This window comes from Notolepis coatsorum, assembly GCF_963971535.1.
Source record: "Notolepis coatsorum genome assembly, chromosome: 9".
Lineage (NCBI taxonomy): Eukaryota > Metazoa > Chordata > Actinopteri > Aulopiformes > Paralepididae > Notolepis > Notolepis coatsorum.
Window position 1 is genome coordinate 123,212,383 of NC_140173.1, and position 12,313 is coordinate 123,224,695.

Genomic DNA, 12,313 nt, shown 5'->3' on the forward strand with positions numbered 1-12,313 from the left:
AGTGCCAAATGAATGAAGTGAATAAAAGCACTTTTGCACAAACATTAGTGCATTCTTTTTTTTTGTATGCAATACTCACATTTAATTATTGGTGTAGCACCCAGTTTGGTCTCATCATTCTTTGTTATATATTTTACAAAGCAGATCAAATTGGGGGAAAAGGGCATCCTCTCATGACTTTTAGGTGAAACTACAGCACAATGTTTCTATTATTTGTAACTAAGTATTATTTTCTTGGTGCTAAAGCATCTCTTTTATCTTAACATGCAAGATATTCTTATTGGAGAAAGCATAACAGACTGTAGATCATGTGTGATCATTGTGTATTGAGTGATAGCATGTTAACTGTCAAATGTATTCTTATAAATGTAATATTAGCCAGAAAGGAGTGAGAGGTTGAAAAAAAAAGAAATTGGATTTGATTTTGGTAACCAATTAGTAGAGATGACTACTTTGAATCAACTATGCAAACTAAATGAATACATTTCTTAATTATTTAATTAATTAAATTAAATGTATTTTACATACAGTAGCTGAAGTGGGCCTTAAATTGAGGCAATGATACAGTACATGGGTCACTTTTTGATGCAGGGTGGATTGTCAATATTACCTGCAATATGGATGGGATTTTCCTTATTTCACTATTGTGTCACTGTTAACAGAACACGTACTGTAGCATTTGTTGCAGGAGCTTTATTTCAGCTGTAGCAAGTGCAAAAACAACTGGTAAACATCTAAAACATTGTCTTCTACTTCACAAAACAGACCTTTCAATAGCAAAAAATTGCTAAATTGTCTATTTAACTCCTATCCACGAGATGTTGTGTTTACATAAAAATGTCATAGTGAAATAGGGCAATTGGCAAATAGGACAACATTTATACTGATGATGAATACTGTTTTATATGGAATTATTGTTGGTAGAAATACCCATGGTGCCTCAAAACCCATCATCAAGTATCAAGGTGTAAAACATATTAATAATGTTCACATCAAGGAACTTAACTGTTAATTCTAGCCTATTGCAAATGTACAACCAAAAAGGGCAAAATGCAAAGATAACTCAGGTTCTCATTCTGCTAGTTCTAAAGTACTTCCAAAGTATAAATCCAGCTAAATGTTTTTACAGTGTATTTTCAACACATAATACCTGACATAACTTTTCATTCTTTTTTAAAACAAAGCTGATACAGAAAGTGGTGTAATTCACGTTCAAAGATTTAATTTGACAGAAAGCCGTGAAGAAGAGCCTGCACATTTAACAAGATGGCTTTCTGCAACCTGAATGATTCTCATGTGAAATGATAATCCTCTGTTCACTCTACTGGGAACTTCACACTCAGACTAGGCTCCCCAGTTTAGTAGCCTACAAAATGATGGCAGATCTTGTGTGTGTGTGTGTGTGTGTGTGTGTGTGTGTGTGTGTGTGTGCGCGCGCATTCGAATATCCAAATACATACATTTTGTTTATATCCCATGCCTGTTTAATAATACCATATATGAATAAATCAACTGTGTGCGTACATTTCACTGGGGTTAACCCTGTCTCTCCTTGACCTAACCAATGACTGTGATTGGATAAATGTGTTTGTGATCAGATTGAACTGGAGTGTTTGGAAGAGATGTGGAGCTGGGTGTGTCTGACAGCCTGACAGTGTGCGAGGGGTGGCTGATGTAATGGTAATTCTGCATTACATAAAAGCTGGTAACTGGTCAGTCAGAGTAAGCTTTATGTAAAATACCAACAAGGTGAGATCATGTTTATCTTTCTCTGAATAATAATGCTTTATCTCATTAGTGTTTGTGTCCATGCTGACCCATATTCCAAAGAGAAATCATGTTTTTTCATTTGAAAGTTGGTCAAATCACGTGATCAATTATAATACAAACAGTTTTTTGATTGTGGTGCTAATATTGCTATTCCAATGTTGCAAATAAATATTTTAGAAAATTATATTAGTGGTTGAATGCATTATTCCTTTTACAATGTTGTGCTGGCAGTATTTTGAATGGCTGATACAATAATATGGAACTGATTATTTTGTAATGGATTACTTTTCAGGAAATTCCAAGGTGTCATAACACTTTAAAGCCTCTGGGGGGCAGCAGTACTCAGCAGCTCAACACAGACTAATTACAGTATCACAGTAAACCTCATCTTCCTCAGCAATACACAAATGAGTTATTATGTGTCAGAGTAGGTCATTTTCTTTTTTTGTTATATATGTTACGTTATATATATTTACATTGGGACCTGACATTTTTATACTTTTTTTGTGTGGACATAATGGTCTAATATAATGACAGAATATGTTTATGCTGAATGATATTTCAACTCAAACTATTTCAACTTAATTGAGGCACTAATTTAAGCCCTCAGGCTATCTGGTGTCTGGTTTTCTATATACAAATCTACAAAGAAAACACTACTCAAGTCAGCTAAACCCTTAAAGTTAGAATCTGTAATGTCGTCAAACCCTCTTGATACTGCACTTTGTTTACATTTAAATGTTGGTCTAATGTGTGGGTTGGAGTTAAGTGTGAATAGGTGATAGGTGACTATTTCTGGCCACACCTCAGGGGCTCTGCCAAGAGAGGGCTGGACCTCATATTGTACTTTTTTTTTTAATTTATTTTTACAAGCCTATGATGAAAATGAATGGTGTTTTCTTTTCCCGTTTACCAGTAATTTTGTCCTTGATACTACATGTGTGGTTAATGGGAAAAGTGCATTTCACCAATGTAACATTTTAAAAAGCCAAATTGCTAATCCTAAATGACATTAGGTGACCTGATCTGCAATTCTAAGCTAGTGTTGGCTAGCAAAATTCAAAATCTCCTGCCTTATCAGAGATAAGTATACATATATAGTAACTATATGTATAATAGAAGGCTTTGTTCACGGGCACCACTGACAAAGCTAGGAACTATTAAACTATTGCAGCTTTAAAAATAGAGCAAGATCTGCATCACTTTTCAAGTGCAACAAAACATTTCCAGAGGCACCAACACCTTTAAGAAGAAATTTCCCAGCCTCTGATCGGCAGGTGGTTTTGCACACCACTTGGCCGGCCAAATATATCTGATTTGTTACTCATGCAGGGAGTTATTGTTTTGCAAAACCACCATCATATTATTATAATTTATTTTATTCAGCTTAAAGTTGTTAGTGCCTCAGGGAGTCTGTGGAAATGTCTTGTTGCGTGTGCATGGGCTTGAAAAGTGACCCAGAGCTCGCTCTATTTCTGCTGATGCAGGTAAACTCACTCTTGCTAATATCTTTGAAGTTGCCTACAGCAGCTTTAATAGTTAATTAATTAACCTATAGCTACAGGAGATTCTGAAGAGACGGGAGCAGCCGGAAATTACGTCACCCGTGAGCAATCTATTCACACTATAATAAGTTACTATATGGCTATAATATATACAGGTTTATTACATGGCGTTTTCATATTCGCCGAAATGCTTGCTTGTGATTGGTCAATAGCGCTCGTCAGAGGTCCGTTATTACTCGATAACGGACCTCTGCCGAACAATAATGACCGCTGTGCGCAGCTGTTCGCAATCAAGGCCACTGACACACTGCATCAGTGCAGCCAATCAGACACACCTGCTGGCTGCACTGACAGCGGAGTGTGTGTGACGATGACAGCACAGCCAGAACAGAACTGCGTCTGCATTTGATCTCGTCTTGTCGATGTAAATGAATTAGGTATATTGTTAGTAAGTTAGCCATGTAATAAGCGGGATAATGTATAGCTATACTCGATTATTGTCGCAAAATAATTGACCTTCACTGACGTTTAAAACACCTCGGCGCGGCGCCTCTGTATTTTAAACTCTGTGTCGGTCAATTATTTTACGACAATGACCTCGACATTATCCCTTACATATCTATAACATATATATATATATATATATGGGCGGCTAGGTGGTGCAGTGGGCAAGGCACTCACCACCAATGCTGGAGACGCTGGGTTCGAGCCCAGTTCTCCACATTGTTTTCAGTTTGGCTGGTCGTCCGTACTAATACAATTGGCAGTATTAGGGGGAGGGAAAACTGAGGGGTGGGGATCGGACGTTGTGGACAGCGACTCCTACAGGTCGGTTGGTGCGCTTGCGCAGTAGAATCAAGAAGAGATGGAAGATCGCGCTGCGCAGGTGAAAAGATGCGACGGCTGCTACCTCGAGTATCGGAGGGGACTCGTGCTATGTACGTATGGCTTCGTCCACATTGCAGCCGGCTTGTGGGAGGCAAGAAACAGCGTTCGAGACAGGGGAGGGTTGAATTGGACGATACGAAATTGGGATGGGAGAAAAATTGAAAATGGGAGAAAAAAAGTGGATACAAAAAAAAACATATATATATATATACAGTAGTGCAATACCAAGCGGGACACTTTTGCATAGAGCTCGCTGTTTGATGGCATTATATATTCTGCTATAGAAGGGAGCAGGCCAGGTTCACAAAGAGGTCACAGGCAGACACAGAGATTGTATTCATGTCACTTTCACAAACCCTGGCTATGCATCTCCGCCTCACCTCTGAGAACATTGTCCACGGCAGCCTGTTTTATGTCCAGACGTCACAGGCTGTATTTGTGCATATCGGAGTGTAGTAAACAGTGCAGCATTAGCGCCAGGCCTGCAGGGTAGTACATAACAGATGATGTTCAGCCTGGCCTGGACTACATACTTCCACTCTAAACAGTTCCTCCATGAGTTACGGCTGTTTACTAAAAGCCCTTGCCTTTGTTATTCATATGCTGGGATGTTACACAAGAATACTACTGTGTGTATTTATCCTATTGAGTATTAGATATGTAAGAAATCACTCCCTTTTTTATTCTCTGGGTATTTTCCTCCTCGATTTACTTGGAAAGCAAGTTTTTATGCAGCCATTAACCACTTGGCTGTAACCGGCCATGATGTCAGAGCTGTTGCAATGGTCTTGGATTAATGCTCAGTATTTTTTATTCACTTATCCAGATTGCTTACAGCTAGCTGTGAATAAAATAACAGTGATAACAGTGACCAATTTTGACCAGATTTAGGCTACTGTGTGGAAATATGCATCATTACATACATACCTTGATGGCGTACCGTAGGTTTATATTCTGACTGTACAACAGCAGGAGTAGGCCTACTAAAGCTCAAGTCACACGTTTAGACTCCTGTTGAAACTTTATTGAAAGTCACATCCATCTGAATCACACAATTGACATAATTTACAAATTTAAAAAATCTATATTGATGAAGATTTTTGATAACTCATGGGAAAGTATTGGATTTCAAGCATTGGAAGCCAATGTTCTATTGACTGGATTTGTTATTTTCTCAAAAGACAACACAATGATTACTTCCTGGTTTTGTTTGGACTCTTTATTTGGTCCCATGCTTAGAAACTATATTTTAATAAGTTGTGGGGATTCTGCCCATAATGCCACTCTTCACACCTGGTACAGTAAACTACAATACAGGTCGCAATGTTGGACTGGAAAATGTGCAAAACTGGGGGGGAAAAAGATAATTGGATACCAACAACTATCAAGTTAGATAAGCAACATCACCTTTATGCATCATAATCTGATAATAATAGATTATTCTATAGTGAAAAGCAACTAAAAACAAACAGTGCATTACAGGGAATACATATTTCTTTAGTATGTATCTCAGTGGCAACAAAATACCTAACAATACTTTTACAATTGTATCTTGACATGATACATATAAAAACAAAATACACAGTGATAATTCATTATAACATCATTGGCAAAATAAATAAATCTCATCATGTACAGTTATTATTACACTCATCATATGTACATGTCATCAATATAATTTTTTCTGTCAAAATGTTTCATTTCTTCAAGAACATATTTGGTAAAAAAAAAACTGTACAAAAGTAATAAGCAAAGCGTTTCTCCAGCGCACAAAAACAATTCCAGTACGGTTACAATGCAACACAGTGATCAAAGCGGCAGGTGATATCAACAGCGCTGGATAACTCCACACACTAAGATTAAGGACACTGAAATATGGTATTTGCTTTAAAAAACACATCACGCGCCTTTCTCAGCAACACACCACAGTATTGCATTTAGTACTTAGGTTGTGTACTAGTATGACTGGTGACATAGTTTGACATCACAACCACGTACAAGCGGCATGGGATGAACCTGAATAATTACTCCTAATACACAATTTGGTTTCCACAGTGTTGTAACTGACCAATGACCTCTCTCCTGAAGGCACACAAGAGTAGAAAGATTCCACTGAGACATAATTGTCATACTGCTGCACAACTGATAATTTACTTTTTTGATAGTGGTGAGATGATAAGCATGGGTAAAAAAAAATAAACAACCACTGAACATCTTACAAATATTTACGTGTTTTGATAAAACCCTGAAAATGTCTTGTTTTCACAATTCAGGGAACATCACGTAATGTATTCGTAATGCGAAAGTGTCCTTGCGAGTTTCTAAAACATTTGCTTTGAAGACAGAGAGCAGTGCTCAGTGGTTGGATATGCAAATGTCAATCTCAGACCATCCCAACAATAACCAGCTACATCCTTTTGACCTCATCTACTGTACACCTGTGAATACACAGTGCATAAATACCTTGCTATCACCCACTTTCTCATTGAAGATCAAAAAAGCTACTGTGATAACATACTCAATTGCTCTACCTTACGAGATACAGATATCTATGAGCTATTTGAACATCAGAAGAAAAGTGAAACTGGAAATAGCAAGCCCGTCGTCAACGTGGGTTGAGTTAATAAACCCATTCCATGACTACCATATGATAACAAAAAAGGATGAGCCGTTATCCGAATGTGCTCTTTCAATGTGAGCGTTGAAATACTGTGCTCCATTGTTACAGTATGTCTTGATCTCCTCTCAGACGATGCACAGACATCACTAAGCAGCTCTACAGATGGCGAGGGATCCTGGCGGGAAGCTGGACGACCAGCGCAGAGCCCACATTTTACAAGCCCCCAGAGAGTTTTGATATATTCTGTGGTGTGCCTGAGCGAACAGGCTCTTTTACACCCAAACGTTATGCAGACACACAAGCCAGGTGTGGACTTCGCTCAAGTCATCTCTCTCTCTCTCTCTCTCTCTCTCTCTCTCTCTCTCTCTCTCTCTCTCTCTCTCTCTCTCTCTCTCTCTCTCTCTCTCTCTCTCTCTCTCTCTCTCTCTCTCTCTCACTATACATACAACATCCTCTCTCCATCTTCTCTCTCACCCTTTATTGATTTACATCCTCATGCACTGTGACCTTCTATGGTGAAGTGTTCACGCGTCCGCCCCCCCCCCGTCACACAATCCCTTCTACCTGATAGAATGACAAGAGAAGCAGCAGAATGCAAGCGGATACCTTAGGAAAACGCCCCTTTTCATTTATTAGTAAAACAATTATTTTTAACCCTTTATTTCGACCTGTATTCCATTGTATTCTAATATGATTTTGACTATGGTACCCATATCTCTCTATATACTTTTTAAATTGCTTGTCTATGGCATTTCTGTTCCTGACAATATTTCTCTTACTGTACAAATGGAACAACATTCCTATAAAACCTATAAAAACATTTAAAAATGGAAAACGCCTTTATTTAGTTAATTCATGTCTGAACAATAAGGCCTACAGGCCTTCATCAGGGCAGGGAACACTTTTCTAAAGATGTACCTTTGTCCTTCACATAGTATATACAGCCTCTCTCCCAAAGAGCACCCTCTTCACCCCCCCCCCCCCCCCCCCCCCCCCCAGATGAAGTATTTCCTTTGTTCTTCCTCTCAGCTCCGTCTTCTGCCCCCTGGAGAGCGTTCAGCCGGAGAGCTTCGGATAGAAACGTTTTGTGTTGATTTTTGTTTTGAAAGAAAAAACTAAACATCAGAGGAATTGGTTCTGGTTCAACACTTATAACAACAAACCTTTCTACCTGCGGTCTTCTGACAGGCAGCGAGGGAGCTGCGGACGAAACCCACAGTGTCCTGGAGATCGTTTCACCGCTCAGCGTCCTTCATGGCCGTGGACAGCTTCACCTCACTAAAACCGCCCTTGCAGCAATGCTATCAGTGGCAGGATAGAGGGCTATTACTCCATGTGAGAGAGATCCCTCTCCAGATTACACTGCCTCTACACTGGGCGCTGAAACCAGAGACAGGAGTCAAGGGGCTCTAAAGGCAAAAGTCCAATCGGTACCATTTCTTTTTAACGTTCACGAGGGTCTGTGATGAATATCAACGCCGGAGCCATGGTTATTATATCTCCAAAGCTATGCGTTCGTATGACATACTCTACATGCAAAGACTTTGGCTTTTGATAAGACTTCCGGCTTGAACGACGGACAGGGTGAAAAGCCACGGTCCGCGGCGAGCCTACGTACTCCGGTAGGTCTTTATGATGTCTTTGATTGTCCTCCTGCAGATGGGGCAGCATGCGTTGGACATCTTCTTGAGTTTAAGGCCACATGTGTAGCAGAGACACATGTGTCCGCAGGCGTAGAGGACGGTGTCCACCACGTTCTCGTAACAGATGGTGCACTCGTCGGTCCACGTGCCAGAGCGCAGCGGGAAGGTGGGGGACTCCGGGTGGCTGGAGAACGGAGAGCCGGGGGTCGTGCCTGGGAACGACGACAATACAGTATACAGAGAGAGAGAGGATGCGTCACTTTATTTACCCAGGGAAGGTTGACTGAGTAAACCTGCTCTTTCTCAGCGATGCCCTACATCACAATGATAATGTTCTGGATATTCAAGCCTGGGAGCACAACCACAGTCCGCTACTATTAGCCGGATTGGGGTTAAGTGCCTTGCTCAAGGGCATGGTCGCTTTTAAAGGGGGGGGGGGGGGGGGGGGGGGGGATTCCAGTCACAAGACTAGCTTCTTTAACCTCTACGGCCCCCAGCATGAAATGGAGCCACGGAGGAGAGCAAGATGAAGGCTGACGCATAGAACATTTCAAGGCATCATGATGCTATTATATTCTAATGTTATTTGAAATAGAAATTGTTACCTAAAGTTCAATTAATCAGTAGCTCAGAATTACAGGGGATTCAACCCTCATTTATGTTGTTCTTTTTGCAAAGAAATAAATACAAAATAAAAATACTAAACACTGTCAGAGGTCTTGGAAATGGAAATTCAGCCAGATTCTATGATAGCTAGGAGATTCTCCTCATCCACCGAGCTGGACTCAGTGACTAAGATAGGTGATGCAGCATCTTAAACTACTGTAGCTGGACTCAGTAGCTGGGGGACCCTGATGTAAACAAGACGAAGGTCTTTCTCTGGTGTGCATCACCTTAACAATTGTGTGTATTGATTCAATCAATCAATCAACCAGTGGCTAAGAGAGGTGATGCAGTATCTTAACACATTGAGTGCCACGCCCCTTCCGGGAAGTGACCCCTTCCTTGCCGTCCATTAACCCCATGTAAACATAGTTGTAGTTTGTAGAGCTAAACCTATATTTTATAGTATAGCTATGGGTCTAATAACGCCGTCGAGTCTCAGTGAGTTGCTTCTGGTCAACGTGCAAAAAACAGATTCTTTTTTCATCCGTACATTTCCGTTTTATACCGTTTTGAATATGAATATAGTTTGGTTGCTTCTGAGTAATTCCAGGGAAAAGACACGAAAACAGCGTTGTAATTTTTTGCCTGATTATCGGATCTTCCTGAAATCAACGCTAGATCATTATTATTATCCTTCCTTGTGCACGCATGCAATGTGGTTTAGACCGGCGCACCCCCTACCCCCCCTCCTGCAACCCAACGGCAAACAGCCATACTCATAAAACACACATAGCTTCAATCGCGGTAGAAATAAATATCAGATCAACGCAAGAATCCAATTATCTCATCGCCATTCCAGTTATCCACAGCGATCCTGTCTCCGACGTTGTTGGGCATTGCACTTCAACGGGCGGGCGGGGTCAGTAGTCCAAACCATCCCTACCAGCGTGTGTTTTGCCGGAGTGTTTAGGACCCGCCCCCACGCCGCAGCTCGGTACAGAAAAGAAACAAACCCGTTTCTAACGGGGTGCAATAATGGCAGAAGGCGTTAGAGGGCGGTATAAGACCGTCTGCCAGCTCAGACACACTCAGAACAGTATGCACAAGGTGCCCCGCTGAATTATGAATGGCAATAGCAAATAAAAGAAATACCGCGAGAAAAACGTAGATCTACGTTTCCGGCACTCAATGATCGGGCGACAGAAACGTAGTTCTACATTTTCGGCAACCAAATGGTTAAACTGCTGGACTCAGTGGCTAAGAGAGGTGATGCAGCATCTTAAACTACTGTAGCTGGACTCAGTGGCTAAGAGAGGTGATGCAGCATCTTAAACTACTGTAGCTGGACTCAGTGGCTAAGAGAGATGATGCAGCATCTTAAACTACTGTAGCTGGACTCAGTGGCTAAGAGAGGTGATGCAGCATCTTAAACTACTGTAGCTGGACTCAGTGGCTAAGAGAGATGATGCAGCATCTTAAACTACTGTAGCTGGACTCAGTGGCTAAGAGAGATGATGCAGCATCTTAAACTACTGTAGCTGGACTCAGTGGCTAAGAGAGGTGATGCAGCATCTTAAACTACTGTAGCTGGACTCAGTGGCTAAGAGAGGTGATGCAGCATCTTAAACTACTGTAGCTGGACTCAGTGGCTAAGAGAGGTGATGCAGCATCTTAAACTACTGTAGCTGGAGTCCATTAGATCACATAAGAGAGAAGCTAAATCTCCCACCTTTTTAATGTAGAGTAATTCTAAAAAGAAACTATAAAAAAACAATCATCAACAGAGCTTTTAGAAAGGTGCGAAAAAGTATTGCTTTTCATTCCAAAATATTATTGATTAATGAATTTCTCATTTAAGTTTTTTTGCGGGTCCAAAATAAATTAATGTTGTTGTTCACATGTTGTAGGCATGTATCCTCTCCCTATTTCACATTTCCTCACATGGAATGCACCTGACATGCTGGTGCTCTAGTGTTACATCTAGCGGCTGAATGTCATCTATAGCACCTTTAATATTTTGTGTTTGTTTACTGTATATTTGTATAGTCTTTTCAAGGTAAGCCATGGGCTTCTGCTTAATTCAGCTGCCTGTTTTTTTTGTTTTGTTACACGAAAGTATTTTTTTATTGCTATTAATGTTTTCCCATTTTTTTTAAACATTAATACAAATATCTGAATAAAAAAGAGAAAATTAAAATGATAATAATATATATAATATTATAATTTCCTACCGGCTATAAATTGTTCAGAGCGGGTGCTAATTATTTCAAATGGATATCTCACTTTAGAAGGGAAGCCCTTTGTTTAGTGATAGAGGGAGTAACTAAGTGACAGCGGGAAAAGAGAAGAAGAAAAAAAGAGAAAGGGCAGAACAAAAGGACCAACCTGTGGAGCCGCTGAAGCCTGTCTGGTAGTTGGTGTTGAGGTTGATGTTCAGGTGGGCGTTGCTGAGGTTGGGGTCGGAGCTTCCGCTGCAGAGCAGGGTGGGGGTGTTGGGGGAACAGGACGGGGAGCTGGGGACCGATGGCCCTCGGACGTCCGGGTGAAGAGAAGAGCCTGTAGGGACGCAGGAGAGACAAGGACGTCACATACTGCAGGGCCAGGCGATTTAGGAAAAGTCAATATCACAGTCATGGGAAACAATCATGGGAAATTGTTTTCTGTATATCGATACTTGTATTTATACCACAGCACCTGCTTACATTATGTAAAGTTATGTTATTATAATACAATTGATCTTCGTCGCTCGCAAAGAGATTTTGAAATTTTTTCCTGTCCCGGCGTAGACTCGCAAGGCAGACGGATCCTGCATGATTTCACAGTGGAATTTGTTTTGAAGAAGCTACAAGAGGGTAAACAGCCCCTTCTAACCATGCATGTGGAGTTATCTCTGTTTATAAAGCAAGTTTTGTTTGGAAAGGCTTCCTTTGTGCCTTAATGCTGTTCAGCAGAACTCCTGTGGATCAGACCAGGGCCCTATTCCCCATACCTGGTTCAACTAAGTCGATCAAAAGTCCCATTAGCCAGATTAAATTAACCTGCTGTTTGAAACCAGGCTTTCCCTGTTCCTCGAACGATGATTCACTCTCGTTAATTCGAACCAGACTTGATACTCAGGATAATTGCGCACGGCCGCCTCACCTGAAAAGACAGCAGGTGTCGATCGCAGAAATCCTGATTTTCTAACGACATTGATTGATTGATTGACAACTTTATTAACAGATTGCAGAATGGGTACAATACAGTACGGCTCAATAGCCTCGCAGACAAGTTAAATGCAT

General features: G+C 40.8%; 1 protein-coding gene across 2 annotated transcripts in view; it reads right to left on the reverse strand.

Annotated features, from left to right (window-relative positions):
• Positions 1–7,792: 7,792 nt before the first annotated feature.
• LOC311234064 (E3 ubiquitin-protein ligase NEURL1-like) overlaps positions 7,793–12,313 on the reverse strand; it is a 68,080-nt gene continuing 63,559 nt past the window's right edge. For both annotated transcript variants that reach the window (XM_084321160.1, XM_084321159.1), the window contains exons 5-6: positions 11,418–11,588; positions 7,793–8,638 (exon numbers count right to left, since the gene is read on the reverse strand). In XM_084321160.1, coding sequence (XP_084177286.1) covers positions 8,394–8,638; positions 11,418–11,588 — 416 coding nt within the window. In that variant the 3' untranslated portion in view covers positions 7,793–8,393. The remainder of the gene's footprint in view (positions 8,639–11,417; positions 11,589–12,313) is intronic.